Below are 20,376 nucleotides of genomic sequence, written 5' to 3' on the forward strand. Positions count from 1 at the left end.
ACATTCCTGAAGTCATTACTCGGAAATGAGAAAGAGATAGGAAAATTCCCTCTCTCTCTCTCTCTCTCTCTCTCTCTCTCTCTCTCTCTCTCACACACACACACACACACACACACACACACACACACTCACTCATCTCATACCTACCTCGCTGCTCTTGAACTTGATTATGCATGGTAGGTAGAGATAGGGCTATAACAAGCATTTTATACTTTCAATAATACCGCCCTCGCACATTGAAATACCTACTGCATAAAAAAATGTCATTATTCCTACGGGTATGAAATAAAGGTCAGACAGGGATAGAGGCAACAGGTACTGGTACATTTCGATGGAGGCCCTGCGGTCTATTCTCGGCAAATTCTATACTGCAAAATGTAGCACACTGCAAACTACATTTTGCAGTTTAGATGTGATGTGTCGTCTGTTCTGTCGATAGACTTACTTGTTCACGAATCGGGCAGAAGCAGGATTACCAAAGTCCAGACGGAAGATCTCTGACTGGTACAACTCCTCAGCTAGCTGGGCGTATTGCTTCTTGATCATATATCTGTCCTCGTAGAAGATACCATTGGCAACTCTCACATCAGCAACAACAGGAGATCCGGGTTTGGGCCGGAGAGCCGCGAAATAGGCGCCCAATGACTTGTGAATCGTGTCAGTTCTGTTGGAATCAATTTGGGACAATTAGTCATGTGTTGAAATGGTTTTTATTTGGTTTATTGGGTTTAATTTGCTTACCCCCGAGTTTACAAGTTTATTTTGAAGAATGTGCTCAGATGTGTTTCCAGTGTTTCCTTCTATTTACATAGAGTTTGAAATTACTTTCCCCCGAGTTTACAAGTTTATTTTGAAGAATGTGCTCAGATGTGTTTCCAGTGTTTCCTTCTATTTACATAGAGTTTGAAATTACTTTCCATGTCCGCCATTGGTTGAAGTAGGTATTCGCCGGCAATACTTCAACGTCGGCAGACTTAGAAATTGTTGATATCTACATTCTACTATTAAACCTCCTTGTTCGGAAAGTCCATGCTCTGATAAGATTAATCGGTGGCCTATTCCAGGAAAGATTTACTTCTCTCTCTCCAAACTTGCGAAGTGTTTCTAGTTTCTAGGAATGAGGCGTAAGCCTCTGGGCTTAATAATTTTTATTGTAAAATTGTTATTAGTCATACTTATATTTCCAACTCTCTTCTGAATAAATGGTTTATGTAATCTTTATAAATTGATAATAATCCCGTTGAATGAAATGGTTCAATGCCCATCCACCATCGGCATGGACATAAATTTGCGCTCATATTTTGGTTGCAAATATTTCAACGGGCCACTTTCTGGTGCCCTTACGTTGACCCAGAATAGACCCAGAAAGTATTGTATCTCGCCAATCTGATAAGGGACACAAAGGGTTTGGCATGCTACAACACAAACCCTTAAAGTCCACTGTAATCGTTAATGTATGAAGAAAAAAAAACCATCCGAGCTCGGTCCTTCCAAAACTGTGCTTTCTTTCACCTCTAACTTTATTGTACCTGGTATCAAATCCAGAATTTTCAAATTTAAACTGAAAACTCGAGACAATGAAATGCAAATCCTCCATCATTACGGTTTCCAAGTGACATTAGACATTGAAGCCCAAATTCAGGGGGCACACTAGAAGCTCATAAATCTCATAATAAAAAGGTGTGATTTGGTGGACACAGGAAGTAAGTAATGTAGGGGGCAAGTAAGTTAGGTAGCTCGCGTTGCCATACGAAAATGGTTCAATGCCCAATGCCCATCCATCATCGGCATGGACATAAATTTGCGCTCATATTTTGGTTGCAAATATTTCAACGGGCCACTTTCTGGTGCTCTTACGTTGACCCAGTAAGACCCAGAAAGTATTGTATCTCGCCAATCTGATAAGGGACACAAAGGGTTTGGCATGCTACAACACAAACCCTTAAAGTCCACTGTAGCAGATGTCGGTAGTTTGAGATCATGGAATAGGATTCAGCTTTTGCAATACCTATCTATTAAAGAGTTCCTTACCATTTAATATATTCGGGAGGGAAGGGATACGCCCATTTTCCGCTGAAGTAGATGACATTGGCCAAGATGAGTGATATATGTAGGATACCTTAACATCATTTTCAACATTTTAAAGTTCGGAAATGGAAAGCAAAAGTAGGTACACGTTTCTCGTTTCTTTTTGTAGGATACCTTAACATCATTTTCAACATTTTAAAGTTCGGAAATGGAAAGCAAAAGTAGGTACACGTTTCTCGTTTCTTTTTAAACTGTATAGGGGGGAAAAATGTAGGATACATTAACATCATTTTCAACATTTTAAAGTTCGGAAATGGAAAGCAAAAGTAGGTACACGTTTCTCGTTTCTTTTCTATTGCAAGTAGTTACATCTTGAAAAGGGAAAGTTTAGTGTAATACCCCGGATACTTTATCCACTTGAAATGATTCTGGAGAAAACAACATTCTCGAAAGATTTTGAAAAGGAAATCATCCTCTTAAAGTTAACTCTGTCTATTAATAGAGGTATGAGGCAAGGGAAATAATTACATATCTCTCTGAGTAGTCTGAGTATCTAATAACTAATAATACTCTCGAGTTAAACCAAAGTAGCTAATCAATCCCTCGTCGTGGTTAATACACGAGTTTCAACCACCGACCGTAACGAATCAACGATTGAAGTTAACTCTCTGTCTATTAATATAGGTATGAGGCAAGGGAAATAATTACTTATCTCTCTGAGTATCTAATAATACTCTCGAGTTAAACCAAAGTAACTAATCAATCCCTCGTCGTGGTTAATACACGAGTTTCTACCACTGACCGTAATGATCCAACGCATCGTCTACAGTTATGTGGTCTTATTTTCTCTTATTTCAATCCTTTAATCCACGTTATTCTGCTGTCTAGACCTCAACTTTGCTAGCAAGGCAGAATGTGCTTGAACTTAACTTACCGCTTGTATATTGGAGTTATTCATTATGTTCTGCGTGTCGAGAAGTGTCGATGGAACATCTATTGACTCCGGTTTGTTCAAGGTCCGATCAAATTAATTTCTCCTAACGTGCTATAAGCGTCTATTTAGACTTTAATCTTCAAGTTACCATTTGTCATTTGCTACAAGGAGTAAAAGTTGGTGCCTATTCCTGTACCTTTCTGTAAAATTGCACATTGCACCTCCCCGTTTTGTACCTTATAAAAGATCCGATGGAAAATAAAGTTAAATATATAAGTTTGCCTGGATGCTCTTGACTCCATTTAATATAAAAGCTTCACATGGGCTTGCTGCGATAAAAATAAAAACCATTAAATTCCTTGAAGTAGGTTCCTCCCTAATATCCAATACATTTGTAACCAGATGGTGCGCGAGGTCCTCAGGTCCTGGGTTTTTAGTGGGTCTGGATGTCCTGGTATCCGGACATCAATCACACACTCCCCATTATAAAGTTTTTTGCTATGGGTGTCTATTGACAAATTTCCGTCCAATAAAAACAAATGACAAAAGTTCTGAAAATCGGGTAGTAACGCTATCGTATAAGGCGATTACACTTGACTAGATTTTTAGCCTTACTTTTGCAACGCCAACGCGACTTTACATTGTAGTTGTAAGACTGGAAATTCTGAAAAATAGGTACTTTGCTTCTTAACTCAAAAGCATACCTAGTAAATTGTGACCACTTGCATTGACACTATTGTCTTCAAACTGAACCGTGCAAAAGCGTAAGTCTAGAAATTTGATCAAATTTATCATTAGCCGAATAGGTGGCATATAAATTTTAATGTGGGTGTTTTCCATGATCGAACGTGAATTTACGACTCTTAAAAAGTAGTAAAAAAATTTGTCTCCCCCAACTATATTCCATCTTTTATGACAAGAGGAAAAGAGAAGAAGAGAGGAGACAGGATACTGGAAAATGAAGAATCAAGAGAGAAAACCTCGGTACATGACAATAATTTGATTGACTTTGATCTTACAAATGACTTTCTATTCCTAGGTTTGGAGCTGTTGGGATTCAAACCACAATCCCCCAGTTATCCAATGTAATACTGAATTGTTATTAAATCCCCGACTTGTTATTATGAATGAACTTGTGCTCGGTTTTCATGTCTATCTAGATAGTTTATAGGTGGCACTTGATTGATTTTAATCTTACAAATGCCCTTCTATTCCTAGGTGTTAATGGAGCTCTTGGGGTTTAAACCACAGTCCCTCAGTTATCCAATGTCCTACTGAATTGTTATTAAATCCCCGACTTGTTATTATGAATGAACTTGTGCTCGGTTTTCATGTCTATCTAGATAGTTTATAGGTGGCATTCGATTGACTTTGATCTTACAAATGACTTTCTATTCCTAGGTTTGGAGCTGTTGGGATTTAAACCACAATCCCCCAGTTATATCCCCGACTTGTTATTATGAATGAACTTGTGCTGGGTTTTCATGTCTATCTAGATAGTTTATAGGTGGCATATAAATTTTAATGTGGGTGTTTTCCATGATCGAACATGAATTTACGACTCTTAAAAAGTAGTAAAAAAAATTGTCTCCCCCAACTGTATTCCATCTTTTATGACAAGAGGAAAAGAGAAGAAGAGGTGAAAGAAAGCACAGTTTTGGAAGGACCGAGCTCGAATGGTTTTTTTTTTCTTCATACATTAACGACAGAATTTTTCCTTGTTTGATTTCAGATGTATCGCTTGCAGATTTTCGTTTTGGCGTCTTGTGTATAGAGGAAAAAGTGAAAAAAAAAAAGAAGTAAAATCATGTTTGTTTTATGAGCAAGGGATTGTCCAATCTTTGAAATTTATGTTTTTCTAAACCTTTTAGCTTCTATCGTGGGCCTTCATACATTAACGACAGAATTTTTCCTTGTTTGATTTCAGATGTATCGCTTGCAGATTTTCGTTTTGGCGTCTTGTGGAAAAAGTGAAAAAAAAAAGTAAAATCATGTTTGTTTTATGAGCAAGGGATTGTCCAATCTTTGAAATTTATGTTTTTCTAAACCTTTTAGCTTCTATCGTGGGCGTGGATATAATAGAGGTAGAGAAGGGAGGTAAGGAGATAGAAGTCTTTTCCGTAATATAAACGGTACATCAGATACAAATAGGGATATTTATATTCAATCGTAATAAGGTATCGTTCACTTCGATAACGATGAAATCTATTCCAACTATCCACCTAGGAAGCCTCCTCAACACTATGCCGGCAAAGTCCCATCGGCCAGCTCTAGCATGGCGAAACCACACATTGACATGACAATGACTGATTTAGATGAGGACAAGACTGAGTCAAGACCGATGGCTGCCAATTCTCCTCCAGGAATGAGCTATCCTCCACCAGCCAGTAGCTCTGCAGACAGTGCCAATCAAAACAGAATCAACAGCAAAGCCCCCAACAAAGTCGGCTCGATTGATGAAATCTTGAACAAACCGGAGTCAATAGATGTTCCATCGACACTTCTCGACACGCAGAACATAATGAATAACTCCAATATACAAGCGGTAAGTCAAGTTCAAGATTCACTTTGATAACGATGAAATCTATTCCAACTATCCACCTAGGAAGCCTCCTCAACACTATGCCGGCAAAGTCCCATCTGCCAGCTCTAGCATGGCGAAACCACACATTGACATGACAATGACTGATTTAGATGAGGAAAAGACTGAGACAAGACCTGCCAATTCTCCTCCAGGAATGAGCTATCCTCCACCAGCCAGTAGCTCTGCAGACAGTGCTAATCAAAATAGAATCAACAGCAAAGCCCCCAACAAAGTCGGCTCGATTGATGAAATCTTGAACAAACCGGAGTCAATAGATGTTCCATCGACACTTCTCGACACGCAGAACATAATGAATAACTCCAATATACAAGCGGTAAGTCAAGTTCAAGCATATTTTGCCTTGCTAGCAAAGTTGAGGTCTAGACAGCAGAATAACGTGGATTAAGGGATTGAAATATGAGAAAATAAGACCACATAACTGTAGACGATGCGTTGATTCATTACGGTCGGTGGTTGAAACTCGTGTATTAACCACGACGAGGGATTGATTAGCTACTTTGGTTTAACTCGAGAGTATTATTAGATACTTTTATTGTAGACTTGGAGACTAGGTTCTTTACATACGTGGTCTTTTGTCCTATAATCCTAATACAGAACATCAAAGGATATCCATCGACCTCTATGGGACTTGGAGACTAGGTTCTTTACATACGTGGTCTTTTGTCCTATAATCCTAATACAGAACATCAAAGGATATCCATCGACCTCTATGGAAATTTGATGTTTTTTTTACCTTGTTTGTTTATTTATCCTGCTCGAATGGGACAAAAAAGTCCCTGTAAAAAAGAGATAATTATTTCAACATTAATATTTGATAGATCACACTTCTTGCTGCACTATAATTTTTATTTGAACGAAAAAATTGTGAGTAGGTATCGCATTGAAAAAATTAAAACAAATTATAAATAATTTTCAATTGATTACATTTTTAACTAAATCTTTTTTGTTAACATTTAACAAAATCTTTGTTCTCACAATTTTATTTTGTTTATTTGTTATAAAACTTCTTCTGAAGTGGTCAGTACATGACGTAGTAACATACTGACTATCGTGTATTATTGTGAATCTTCTCACAGCTCTGACCATTATACCATCACCGCTATACGCTATACTGAATTTGGACTTAATTTACTCATTTCCCCTTCATTTTTATAAGTGGAAGGTCCTCATCGATTCTTCTGTGATAAGTCACCTATTCGCGGTTTGATTCATGCTTTGGCCTTGTTGTTTTGCCGGGGGCAATTTCAATCCACTTTTTTGTCGTCAATAAAATTGTTGATTTCTTTCCGATTTTGTTTCCTCTCTCACTTTGTGTTTTGTAGCTATGATGGCCTATGTGTTGTGTCTGGAGATAACTTACATTCACTTAGGAGAGGAATCTCACCAATTGTTCTTATCAAGCTCTCAAAAACTTTGAGTGAACAAATTGAAATAACAATACTGATAATAATAATCTTGATTTTGTTTGTGATAATATGTGATTAATGAAAACAATTTTATGCAATAATCTTATTGTGTTTTTGTAGGAGAGGAATCTCACCAATTGTTCTTATCAAGCTCTCAAAAACTTTGAGTGAACAAATTAAAATAACAATACTGATAATAATAAGGATAACTTACATTCACTAGGAGAGGAATCTCACCAATTGTTCTTATCAAGCTCTCAAAAACTTTGAGTGAACAAATTAAAATAATAATACTGATAATAATAATCTTGATTTTGTTTGTGATAATATGTGATTAATGAAAACAATTTTATGCAATAATCTTATTGTGTTTTTGTCTAGCTAATGTGCTTATCTAGCTGATTTATTGTGATTGAACTTGAACTTTACGCTTACATCTTATCTCACTTATAGGGTTGAACTCCCTGTGAGACATTCCTTGGTAATAACTAAACGTTCAATCCTGTCTCGGATTAGGATTTGTCTAGACTCTAGAAAATTGAAAGTTTAAACCTCCGTAATATAATGATATCCTCGCTACACTACCGCTGGTGGCGTATGCGATGAAAATCCGAAACTAATCCTGTCTCGGATTAGGATTTGTCTAGAAAATTGAAAGTTTGAACCCCCGTAATATAATGATATCCTCGCTACACTACCGCTGGTGGCGTATGCGATGAAAATCCGAAACACCTCTTCTTCAAGCTTCAAGGTGATATTTCGTATTCAAATATTCCAAAACATAGTATACGGAGGGTTAGGATACTTTTGTTGCCGATGCTAAAAAGAAAGGGAAATGTCATTATATGAAAAAAAAAATCGGGAGACATTTGTCTTTGATATGTTTCTGCAATTTAGGAGCCCAGGCATTATGTGACAGCCAACACCCGTTCCTTTTCCTTTCCCTCATACGTGCTCTGTTTATAATATGACATGTGCCTTTGAGTGTAATCGAGAACAGGGGCCAGAAAAGTAGGCCGGATTTTTGTTTGCCCCTTTTTTGTTTATTTTGTTTTAATTAAATTCGCTTCCGCAAACAGGTTTGCTGTCAAACAAGGTAGGTAGCTTTTGGTGTTCTACTTCCTCTGATTCAATTCAGTGAGAGATAAGTCATCTCCCCGTCTTAGGATCTGCAAGAGAAAATGGTAGATCTAGGAATGACACGAATTTGGGATACTTTCAAAGCAGAAGCAATCACCCTAGTGAGGACTGATTGAGAGGCTAACGAAAAATGCTTACCCCGTCTGTACACGGGAAAAGGCGAAGAAAAAGAAGATTACATCTAGAGATGTCGCAAACAGGTTTGCTGTCAAACAAGGTAGGTAGCTTTTGGTGTTCTACTTCCTCTGATTCAATTCAGTGAGAGATAAGTCATCTCCACGGATTGTAAACCCCTCTTTACTTTTCTTATTTTCCATGTTATGATCGAGAAGACGAGAAGTCTCGCATTGATCCTTTGTTTTCCAGGGGGGGGGGTGCAAATCAAACTCATTTTCTAACAAAACCACAAGGCTGTATAATCTGTAGATGGTTACCCTAAAACGGCAAATCATCTGGCATCTATTTATGCCATGGATTTCCAGATGTTCTGGTACCCTGAGTGACTGGTTTCAGTTTTGCTGGTTCGAGGCCCTGATTAGATTAACGGATATTCTGTCCTATAAACACAAGATGGAGTGTATCATAAACTCTCCCTTTATTCCCTTCCTCTTCCCTAAAGCACCTCTGAATATCACTGGTGTTCACTGCTCCTCCCTATTCTTTTCTTTAAGGACTGCTCTTAAGTACGAGTAGGTACATTTTAGGGCATTTTCGTTTCCTTCTTTTTATATAACTAACAGAGGAAAGATTTTTTTTTTTTTTTTTTTTTTTTTTTTTTTTTTTTTTTTTTAATACGAATGTATTGCTTGTTCGGGCACAAAGGCTAAATGCTAAATATACATCGATCTCCATGGCGAGAGCAGTTGACAAAAGTTGAAAGCAAACCCTTTCCCAGCCTCATTAGGTACTCATTATGCACCACTCTGGGAAAATAATGAGATTTTGAAACAAAATTAAAATAATATAAAAAATGTTTTAATTACTACAGGGCAGATTTAGTGGCGGATAGAATGTAGCTTTTTGGGAAAGATTATATTAATAGGTAATTTAATTTTAATTTTGTAATATGTAAAAGTGTGTAATGTAAAAGATAGGTACCTAATAATTTAGGTAAATTAACTTGAAAGAAAATAAAAAAAATCCGAATAAAATGATGATTTTGAAGAGCAAAATTCAATTCAAAACAATAAAATCGTCCGTGTAGACTAAGCTTGAGATTCAAAAGTCGAAAAGAGCATTACAAATAATACAACACCAATGTAATGTCACCTTTGTAAAAAGGTGTCATTGTATTCGCTTCTGTGTTAAACTTCAGAGCGTGCTATAATAATTTAGTAGGTACTTCCTTTATGTAAAACCAGAAATAAGTACATCTTAAGTATCAAGCCCGGTAGAGAAGAGGTTATGGGAAAGTAGAATAATGTAAACTTTTCAAATTATAATATAAATGCTGTCAGGGTGGCCCATTTGTTTTCTGAGTTAAACTTTAATCTACCTTTTCTATCCAAGCCCGGTAGAATAGGAAAGTAGGATAATGTAAACTTTTCAAATTATAATATAAATGCTGTCAGGGTGGCCCATTTGTTTTCTGAGTTAAACTTTAATCTACAAAGCCCGGTAGAATAGGTTATGGGAAAGTAGGATAATGTAAACTTTTCAAATTATAATATAAATGCTGTCAGGGTGGCCCATTTGTTTTCTGAGTTAAACTTTAATCTACCTTTTCTATCTGGATTTTCTATTTGGTGTGTGTTTTCTACTTCCACCCTGTAAAAATATTAATAAACATTAATTTAACTCTGGAAAAAAAACGTGCTTTCAATTTTTGAAGTGCGAAATCATTAAGATTTGGCATACCAACCTATGTACCGTCTAGGTGCGAATGAGAACTAAGAACTGATCTGTGAAATAACTGAGAATTAAATCAAAGTGGTTTACCGCTTACCACTCGGTTGTTAGAAATGACCTACAAAGTAGGTACTTTAGTAGGTAGGTATACCTAGTACACGTTTCTGAATGTTGATTAAGGTAATACAGGAAGTAGGGATTTGGGTTGTGTTAGCAGTAGAGAGTGCAATTTGACCAAAGGTAATGTTAACGGTAGGAAACTCAATTTGGACCAAGGTAATGTAGGTATTAAGGAATTCAATAAAGCCCTACATAGTGTAGAAAAGAAAGCCTTCAGTGAGGATTAAGATAATGTAGGCAGTAGGTTGAATATGGATTAAGGTAAAAGGTTGGAAATTAGTCTCGGTAGGACCTATCTCTAGAACCATCATGACTTCAATGTATAAAAGAAAGAAGGAGGCTAAAGAGAGTCGTTCATTATTTCACACCATTAACACAGAGCCAACTCTGTGAAATAACTGAGAATTAAATCTAAGTGGTTTACCGCTTACCACTCGGTTGTTAGAAATGACCTACAAAGTAGGTACTTTAGTAGGTAGGTATACCTAGTACACGTTTCTGAGAAAAAAATCTACTCAGCTTTCCAAGTGGCAAACAACACTTCAGTGGCGCAAATACGAGGGTATAATAAATTCCATAAAACGGTCCTCTGGCGAACGCCAAAAAAATAATCCAGCTAAAGGTGTACGAGCCTAGAAGATGTCTAGAAATAATTATAAGCAGCTAGTAATGTGTAAGGTAGCCTAAATCTAAGTGGTTTACCGCTTACCACTCGGTTGTTAGAAATGACCTACGAAGTAGGTACCTACTTTAGTAGGTAGGTATACCTAGTATACGTTTCTGAGAAAAAAATCTACTCAGCTTTCCAAGTGGCAAACAACACTTCAGTGGCGCAAATACGAGGGTATAATAAATTCCATAAAACGGTCCTCTGGCGAACGCCAAAAAAATAATCCAGCTAAAGGTGTACGAGCCTAGAAGATGTCTAGAAATAATTATAAGTACCTATAAGCAGCTAGTAATGTGTAAGGTAGCCTTCAATGGCTACTGTTTTATTCAGATCTGAGTTTAAAACTCACACTCGTATTTATGAACAAGAATGATCGTTCTTAGATCAGTCTCAAGTCAAAATTGACCACTCAAATGCCTTGAGACTATGCTTAGCACGAACTTAAGAGCCAGCATTTTGTTCATAAATATGGGTGTCAGTTTTTGAACCGAGTGAGTTCCAATTTCCAACATATAAACTACTTAAAGAAATAAAGGAATCTCGCTGATAAGTATTTGAGGGCATTTGACCCGAACGAGGTCAAATTTTTATCCTCATTAGTTCCACAATAATCTTGGATCTTTATAAAGCACCATTGCTATTTTGTTGGAATTTTTACTAAGGTATCTGTACGAATATTTCCTGTTCATCTGTCCGCTATTGGTTGTCTGGCTCCTTTTTCTCAGGTTTTTTACCAAATTCCATGCATTATTCAATCGTTTTCTACCCCCAAAATACATTTTTATGTACAGTAAGTCACTTCCCTAAGGGGATTAGGGTACCTGTCTTTGGGTCATTAAGTTTGTTAGTTTGTAAGGAGCTACCTAATTAAATGACTATACCTAACTTACTAAGTGAGTGTTATAAAAGTAGAGAAAAAGATTGAAGAGATAAAAAATAGAAGAGATCCAATTAGTCTCCTTTGAAAACGAGTAAAGAACTTTTCTTCAAATGAAAAGCTCTCTTTCGAGAGAAATTGCATCACTTACTTACTAAGGGCCTTTTTTCGTACTTGACTGAAAGAAGCTTATAGGTATGTAAAATAAAGTTCAAGGGGAATTAAGGTAATTTTGTCAGTAAGGATTCCAATGTTGATTAAGGTAATACAGGAAGTAGGGATTTGGGTTGTGTTAGCAGTAGAGAGTGCAATTTGACCAAAGGTAATGTTAACGGTAGGAAACTCAATTTGGACCAAGGTAATGTAGGTATTAAGGAATTCAATAAAGCCCTACATAGTGTAGAAAAGAAAGCCTTCAGTGAGGATTAAGATAATGTAGGCAGTAGGTTGAATATGGATTAAGGTAAAAGGTTGGAAATTAGTCTCGGTAGGACCTATCTCTAGAACCATCATGACTTCAATGTATAAAAGAAAGAAGGAGGCTAAAGAGAGTCGTTCATTATTTCACACCATTAACACAGAGCCAAATGAATTCTCCTCAAATTGAAAGACGAAAATAGAAAAACAGTGAGTGAAAGAACGCGAGAGAAAGGGAAGAGAGATGAAGAAAGACACAGAATTAGAAACGGACAAAAAGAAAATTAGGTTTAAAATTGTCATTTTTTTCTCGTTTTCCTTTCCTCTATTTTTAAATCCGCAGAGCCCAAATGAATTCTCCTCAAATTGAAAGACGAAAATAGAAAAACAGTGAGTGAAAGAACGCGAGAGAGGGAAGAGAAGTGAAGACACAAAATTAGAAACGGACAAAAAGAAAATTAGGTTTAAAATTGTCATTTTTTTCTCGTTTTCCTTTCCTCTATTTTTAAATCCCGCTCCTTATCCCGAGAAATTCTTCTCATGCATAATCCTACTCATTTTCTCCACGCTTTTTCCGCGCTCTCACAATCCCCCCTCCTTTTCCTTTTGTTAATTCAAACAAAATGAATAGAGAAAAGATCATTATAATATTTTTTCTTCTCCTTCTTGTTTTTAAGGAAAAGATTTGTTTGTTCTTTGCCCTTTTCCTCTCCATCGACCTCCTACTCGATACCTACCTCTCTGCTCTTGAACTTGACTAGGTATGCAAGGTAGGTAGAGATAGGGCTATAACAAGCATTTTATACTTTCAATAATACCGCCCTCGCACATTGAAATACCTACTGCATAAAAAAATCTCATTATTCCTACGAGTATAAAATAAAGGTCAAACAGGCATGCAGGCAACGGGTACTGGTACATTTCGATGGAGGCCCTGCGGTCTATTCTCGGCACATTCGGATTGTTCAGACTCTGTGCCCTGTGATTCACGCATAATATCGCATACGAATATTTTACGTCAAATCTGTACATTTACCTGACTTTGTGTTCCCCTTAGCTGACAGTCTAAATAAAGTAGGCATTACTTATACTTAGGCATTTCAATGTCGATTTTGCATGTCCTATAGAAAATAAAGGCCGAAAGTACACGCTTGATAAAACAATTCTAAGATCCATTTCACATCTATACTGCAACATGTAGCACACTGCAAACTACATTTTGCAGTTTAGATGTGATGTGTCGTCTGTTCGGTCGATAGACTTACTTGTTCACGAATCGGGCAGAAGCAGGATTACCAAAGTCCAGACGGAAGATCTCTGACTGGTACAACTCCTCAGCCTCATTATTCCTACGAGTATAAAATAAAGGTCAAACAGGCATGCAGGCAACGGGTACTGGTACATTTCGATGGAGGCCCTGCGGTCTATTCTCGGCACATTCGGATTGTTCAGACTCTGTGCCCTGTGATTCACGCATAATATCGCATACGAATATTTTACGTCAAATCTGTACATTTACCTGACTTTGTGTTCCCCTTAGCTGACAGTCTAAATAAAGTAGGCACTACTTATACTTGATACTATGCGTGCTAATAAATTTCTTCATTTTTAATATCTTAAATATGAAAATATACAAGGAATGGTTTAATAAAAAGTAAGAACGTTTGAATGGGAACAAGAAAGTGTTGTTCTGTATAATAATATTATTATTCTTAGATAGAGTTCACAGAATGCAGACTATTTTTGAAGCAAGCTTCTTGTGAGATATTCATATCTGTATTTCATGAGACCAGGGGAAGCATCAGGGCCTGAATTTACTACCAAGTTTTGTTGAAATTTGCCATTTCAATAACGTTTCTTTATTATTGCTACTTTTGCTGATACCTATTATTATTTCATCTACCAATTCTTTCACAAGCTCAATAAACCTAGAGCTGAAGATTCTAGATTAGATTTAGATGATAACATTTGGCAATGTGTTTTGAACTCCTAGGGACGATTTCTGAAAGTTTTCAAGAACTTTTCTATAATTACTCCATGCGTTTGATTTACTCGTGCCTTCTAAAATAATCTTTTTGAGGAATAGGCCCTTTGAATATTTGAACTCCCAAACATTTGACCCCCCAACACCGTACCTGACTCGAGCAAAAGCTTCGACTTAATCTTAATCAACATTCCTGAAGTCATTACTCGGAAATGAGAAAGAGATAGGAAAATCCCCTCTCTCTCTCTCTCTCTCTCACACACACACACACACACACACACACACACACTCTCTCACTCATCCTTTCTATCACCTCTCCCTTCCTGTCCCTCTTTCTTTCTCCTCCTCCAGAAGGAGACAGCAAAATTTCGAAATGCATTTCTAGAGCGATAAGATCCTTTGTAGAGTTTCTGCAGACCTTATACTTGTGCATTTCAATGTCGATTTTGCATGTCCTATAGAAAATAAAGGCCGAAAGGACACGCTTGATAAAACAATTCTAAGATCCATTTCACATCTATACTGCAAAATGTAGCACGCTGCAAACTACATTTTGCAGTTTAGATGTGATGTGTCGTCTGTTCTGTCGATAGACTTACTTGTTCACGAATCGGGCAGAAGCAGGATGAGACAGCAAAATTTCGAAATGCATTTCTAGAGCGATAAGATCCTTTGTAGTTTCTGCAGACTGAACTAAGTAAGGTACTAAGTAGAATTTTGTAGAGACTAAGGAAAGACTATTTGCTCCAACTTCTAGACTGATAACAGATAACATTGTACAACCCGTTTCTCTCTCTCTCCCTCTCCCTTGCTCGGCTTAAATTAATTCATGGAAGTGCGAGAGGAAAACAAAAAGAACTAAAGTCACATGTACTTTAATTTATAATAAAATACTGTTTTATTATAGGTATTATTTGGTGGGTGGAAATATTTACATGGAGATTTATTGTTAGTGCCTAAGTACTATAGGTAATAGGTACTTGCAAGTTGCATTCTACCAAAGATTTGAGTATCTATGTATGTATGTACATTGTACTTATTACGAGAAAAGGTAGATACACCTCTACATCAAGTTCTTCCAAAATGGACTTTGCATATTCCATAATTTCTGCAGACTGAACTAAGGTACTAAGGAGAATTTTGTAGAGACTAAGGAAAGACTCTTTGCCCCAACTTCTAGACTGATAACGTGATAACAGATAACATTGTACAACCCGTTTCTCTCTCTCTCTCTCTCTCTCTCCCTTGCTCGGCTTGAATTGATTATTTGATTCATGAACGTGCTAGAGGAAAACAAAAAGAACTAAAGTCCAACTTCTAGACTGATAACGTGATAACAGATAACATTGTACAACCCGTTTCTCTCTCTCTCTCTCTCTCTCCCTTGCTCGGCTTGAATTGATTATTTGATTCATGAACGTGCTAGAGGAAAACAAAAAGAACTAAAGCCTTGCTCGGCTTGAATTGATTATTTGATTCATGAACGTGCTAGAGGAAAACAAAAAGAACTAAAGTCATTAGTTGTTTAATTTAATATAAAATACTGTTTTATTATAGGTATTATTTGTTGGGTGGAAATATTTACATGGAGATTTATTGTTAGTGCCTAAGTAGCTAAGTACTATAATAGGTACTTGCAAGTTGCATTCTACCAAAGATTTGAGTATCTATGTATGTACATTGTACTTATTACGAGAAAAGGTAGATACACCTCTACATCAAGTTCTTCCAAAATGGACTTTGCATATTCCATAATATAGGTACTTGCAAGTTGCATTCTACCAAAGATTTGAGTATCTATGTATGTACATTGTACTTATTACGAGAAAAGGTAGATACACCTCTACATCAAGTTCTTCCAAAATGGACTTTGCATATTCCATAATCTGCAGTATCACAACATACATAGTACATACTATTGGAGTTTCACTGAACTTACTCATATGTACCTGGCTCATCATGCATACCGTTCATTTTCATGGTAAGGTCTCTGAGGTTCTGGCTTATAGATACTTCCCCAGAACACGATAGAGTCGGTTGGTTTATGATAGATAAAGAAGATGAAGGGTCTGTTGATTTTAACAGTGGGTTTGGATATCCTGGTGATGATAATGCCAGTGCTGGCAGCAGCCACTGTTCCTTGTTCAGTGACTTCTATGTCCACTTTATGAAACACCTGGTCTACAGCCACTCCACGGTCGTCCAGCATATTGGATAGGTCTGATTTGGAGACATCAAACATAGACGTGACGTTCATTGTATTAAGCACGGTCCGCAGCTCCGTGCTGCTGGTCACCTTCATTTTGGGAATCGTGTAGATCACGTCTACTTTGTTGGTACTTTCGATGATTCTGCTGAACTTGTCGTAGTCCAAATCCTTCGTAAATTCGGACAAGTCAGGATTTTTCGGCAGGATGAAATACATGTACACTTCGTTCCCTGGAACACAGGAAGGAAATCATTTATCTCATATTGAAATAAAATTTATTACCTACAGCTACACAAAACAAGATATCAGAATATGGTTGAAAGGAGATAAAATATTATCTAAAATATACAAATTTTCTGGAAGTCAACAAATTTTGTAGAGAAATGGAAGCAGTGTAGTCTGTTCTTCTTTTTTAAAAAATACATGTACACTTCGTTCCCTGGAACACAGAAAGGAAATCATATATCTCATCAGAAACAGGGTTGGTATAGGGAGGACTATTGAAATAAAATTTATTACCTACAGCTACACAAAACAAGGAAATACATGTACACTTCATTCCCTGGAACACAGGAAGGAAATCATATATCTCATCAGAAACAGGGTTGGTATAGGGAGGACTATTGAAATAAAATTTATTACCTACAGCTACACAAAACAAGATATCAGAATATGGTTGAAAGGAGAGAAAATATTATCTAAAATATACAAATTTTCTGGAAGTCAACAAATTTTGTAGAGAAATGGAAGCAGTGTAGTCTGTTCTTCTTTTTTAAAAGAGAAAACATTATCTATCTAAAATATACAAATTTTCTGGAAGTCAACAAATTTTGTAGAGAAATGGAAGCAGTGTAGTCTGTTCTTCTTTTTTAATAACTTTGGCGCCAAAATTTACATATTAAAAAATCTGAAAACTTGTACTGTTCGTTTTGTTATCTGTGGTGTGTTATCGTGGCATAATTTTGAATATAAAAGAAAAGTTGGAGGATAATTTTCCTATAAAGCTTATTTTTTGCGTTGAAGTTTTACTGAAGTTTTTTAAAAACTAACAAAGTTCCATCATCACTGTTTCGCATTTTCTCACGCATCTTTTCTAGGAATGAGGCGTAAGCCTCTGGGCTTAATAATTTTTATTGTAAAATTGTTATTAGTCATACTTATATTTCCAACTCTCTTCTGAATAAATGGTTTATGTAATCTTTATAAATTGATAATAATCCCGTTGAACAAACAAAGTGACTTGTTATGGTCGGTTTGTTCATTAGTCTAAATTTGGCAAATACTCGTATGTTCGGTAATTAAATTTGTTATACTTTGCCCTGTGGACTTTTGGGGGCCTTGTAAAACCCCTTTTTCCCCAGTTCGCCAGTTCATTGAACCCTTAATATCTTAGTAGGCGACCACAACGGAGAGCCGACCCTCGCCTAGTACCGACCCAAGAAAAAATAAACAAACCATGCTAATGAATAGAAGAGAAGTGTCCATGGTCTATGGTCGCCGTTATGGCCACGCACTTACTTGTTTGACAAGCTTCGTCCTGTGGCGACTCCCATGAAGTGAGTCAACTCGTCCTTAGTTTGGCCGTCAGATCCGAGAAGAACCAATGCCAAGGCTCCAACTATACTGAGAGGGGCAAACACCACGTTCTGATTCTTGGTCATGACGGACCGGATTGCTCGCTCCATATCCAAAGTCATCTGGGTGATACCCCGTCTTAGGGAATGAGCCGTAAGCCTCTGGGCTTAATAATTTTTATTGTAAAATTGTAATTAGTCATACTTATATTTCCAACTCTCTTCTGAATAAATGGTTTATGTAATCTTTATAAATTGATAATCCCGTTGAACAAACAAAGTGACTTGTTATTGTCGGTTTGTTCATTAGTCTAAATTTGGCAAATACTCGTATGTTCGGTAATTAAATTTGTTATATTTTGCCCTGTGGACCTTTGGGGGCCTCGTAAAACCCCTTTTTCCCCAGTTCGCCAGTTCATTGAACCCTTAATATCTTGGTAGGCGTCCACAACGGAGAGCCGACCTTCGCCTAGTACCGACCCAAGAGAAAATAAACAAACCATGCTAATAAATAGAAGAGAAGTGTCTATGGTCGCCGTTATGGCCACGCACTTACTTGTTTGACAAGCTTCGTCCTGTGGCAACTCCCATGAAGTGAGTCAACTCGTCCTTAGTTTGGCCGTCAGATCCGAGAAGAACCAATGCCAAGGCTCCGACTATACTGAGAGGGGCAAACACCACGTTCTGATTCTTGGTCATGACGGACCGAATTGCCCGCTCCATATCCAACGTCATCTGGGTGATACCCCGTCTTAGGATCTGCAAGAGAAAATGGTAGATCTAGGAATGACACGAATTTGGGATACTTTCAAAGCAGAAGCAATCACCCTAGCGAGGACTGATTGAGAGGCTAACGAAAAATGCTTACCCCGTCTGTACACGGGAAAAGGCGAAGAAAAAGAAGATTACATCTAGAGATGTGTCCACACATAGTCGACCTCGTCGATTGACGTCGACTGAAACCGTACACTGCCTCGACAACATAGATTCACCTCTGCACCTCGTCTAGGTTGACTATGTGTGGATGTGGACCCAGCTTAGGAATGACACGGAGTTGGGAGAGTTTCAAATTTTGGTAGATTTTCATTACTATTAGTATTACGTACTTTTCATAAAAAGATTACATCTAGAGATGTGTACACACATAGTCGACCCCGTCGATTGACGTCTGCTGAAGCTGAAACCGTACACTGCCTCGACAACATAGATTCACCTCTGAACCTCGTCTAGGTTGACTATGTGTGGACCCAGCTTAGGAATGACACGGAGTTGGGAGAGTTTCAAATTTTGGTAGATTTTCATTACTATTAGTATTACGTACTTTTCATGTTCCTATTAGGAGATTTGCATGTTTTTATAGTCAAGATATTTCATTCGCCAGGATTTTAAAAAGTAAAATATGAAGGGAAACGTAATATCGTAAATTACAGAGGTGCGCATTTGTGACTTTTCCTGTTGAACATGCTCGTATTTTCTCCCTGCTGGGGCTGTTTTTATTTTGCCCAGGAAATATAATTCGCCATCCATGCAAACAAAGGATACAAAGTCCTTGAGAAACTGTATAATTAGATTAACGGATATTCTGCCCTATAAACACAAGATGGAGTGAATCATAAACTCCCCCTTTATCCCCTTCCTCTTCCCTAAAGCACCCCTGAATATCACTCGTGTTCACTGCTCCTACCTATTCTTTTCTTTAAGGACTGCTCTTAAGTAGGTACATTTTAGGGCATTTTCTTTTGTTTCCTTTTTTTATATAACTGACAGAGGAAAGATTTTTTTTTTTTTAACTCTAATGCCATTCCTACACTCAACAATAAAATCCGAAGTCTTTGATTCTCTTAATACCTACATAATATCTATAACAATCAGTCATTTATCATTCGATCTTCATGTTTTTACTAATTGCCGATCATGTTCTTACTAATTGCCTCGGGCTGCCTCTGCCAATAAGCTCAACCCTATATTTATCAAGTTCAAGCCAAACTCTCAGATACGGAAAACCCAGGCTAGACATTATGTGACAAATCCTGGATCGTGATTTCTTCAAATAAACACAGAAAATCCCAACACACACGATCTCAGAATAGGAATTTATAATGAGCTGGGTAAATCTTCTCCCGTCTTTCTTTCTCTCTACCTCCCCCCCTCCCTCTAGACCAATTTTGTTTTGCAGTTCGTATCATCCTTTTAAGACACTTTTGTTGGGGGGTCGAGTGAATCAGATACTTCACCTTGAAGCGTTTTCCCCTTCATGCGAGCTTAATTACGGTCAGTTGTAAACGGTCAGTTGTAAAATAACATGTTGAATAAGCTGCTCATAGTGTTCATACTAGTAATGGTTTGTCAGCTTTCAGCATTTCTGTTCCCAATCTTTTCTTACCAAAACTTTATCATTTTCCATCAAAACACGATCACTTTGTGCCCGTGTGAACTACAACGGGTTAATCTCGGTCCATGCGGACCAGTCTGGTTTTTACCATCGCGGGATATTTTGGAATTCCCTATTGATAATGTGTGTTGCAAATATCAATGTTTATACAAATAGGTTCACCTCCAGGATT

At 37.3% G+C, this 20,376-nt stretch overlaps 2 protein-coding genes across 3 annotated transcripts in view; one reads left to right on the forward strand and one right to left on the reverse strand.

Moving 5' to 3' along the window:
• LOC103507230 (dopamine receptor 2) overlaps nucleotides 1-20,376 on the forward strand; it is a 121,587-nt gene that overhangs the window by 11,535 nt on the left and 89,676 nt on the right. The gene's annotated exons all lie outside the window — the stretch shown is intronic.
• Nucleotides 438-18,576, reverse strand: LOC103507231 (serpin B7-like). Of its 2 annotated transcripts, none has more exons than XM_026822156.1 (2): nucleotides 18,369-18,576; nucleotides 438-664 (listed from the first exon to the last, which is right to left on the reverse strand). In XM_026822156.1, the coding sequence occupies exons 1-2, from the start codon at nucleotides 18,545-18,547 to the stop codon at nucleotides 442-444; spliced, it is 402 nt and encodes a 133-aa protein (XP_026677957.1). In that variant the 5' UTR covers nucleotides 18,548-18,576; the 3' UTR covers nucleotides 438-441. The 2 variants fall into 2 exon arrangements, with proteins under 2 accessions (XP_026677957.1, XP_026677956.1); XM_026822155.1 differs by lacking the exon at nucleotides 18,369-18,576 and adding an exon at nucleotides 17,757-17,951.

The sequence above is a fragment of the Diaphorina citri genome, unplaced genomic scaffold (assembly GCF_000475195.1).
Source record: "Diaphorina citri unplaced genomic scaffold, Diaci psyllid genome assembly version 1.1 scaffold299, whole genome shotgun sequence".
In the NCBI taxonomy this organism is placed as follows: domain Eukaryota; kingdom Metazoa; phylum Arthropoda; class Insecta; order Hemiptera; family Psyllidae; genus Diaphorina; species Diaphorina citri.

Coding starts and splice junctions, on each gene's coding strand:
- LOC103507231 (XM_026822156.1), bottom strand. CDS start 18,547: ATGACGTTGGATATGGAGCGGGCAATTCGGTCCGTCATGACCAAGAAT. Junction 665..18,368: donor GGACGAAGCTTGTCAAACAA/GTAAGTGCGTGG, acceptor TGATTCCAACAG/AACTGACACGATTCACAAGT.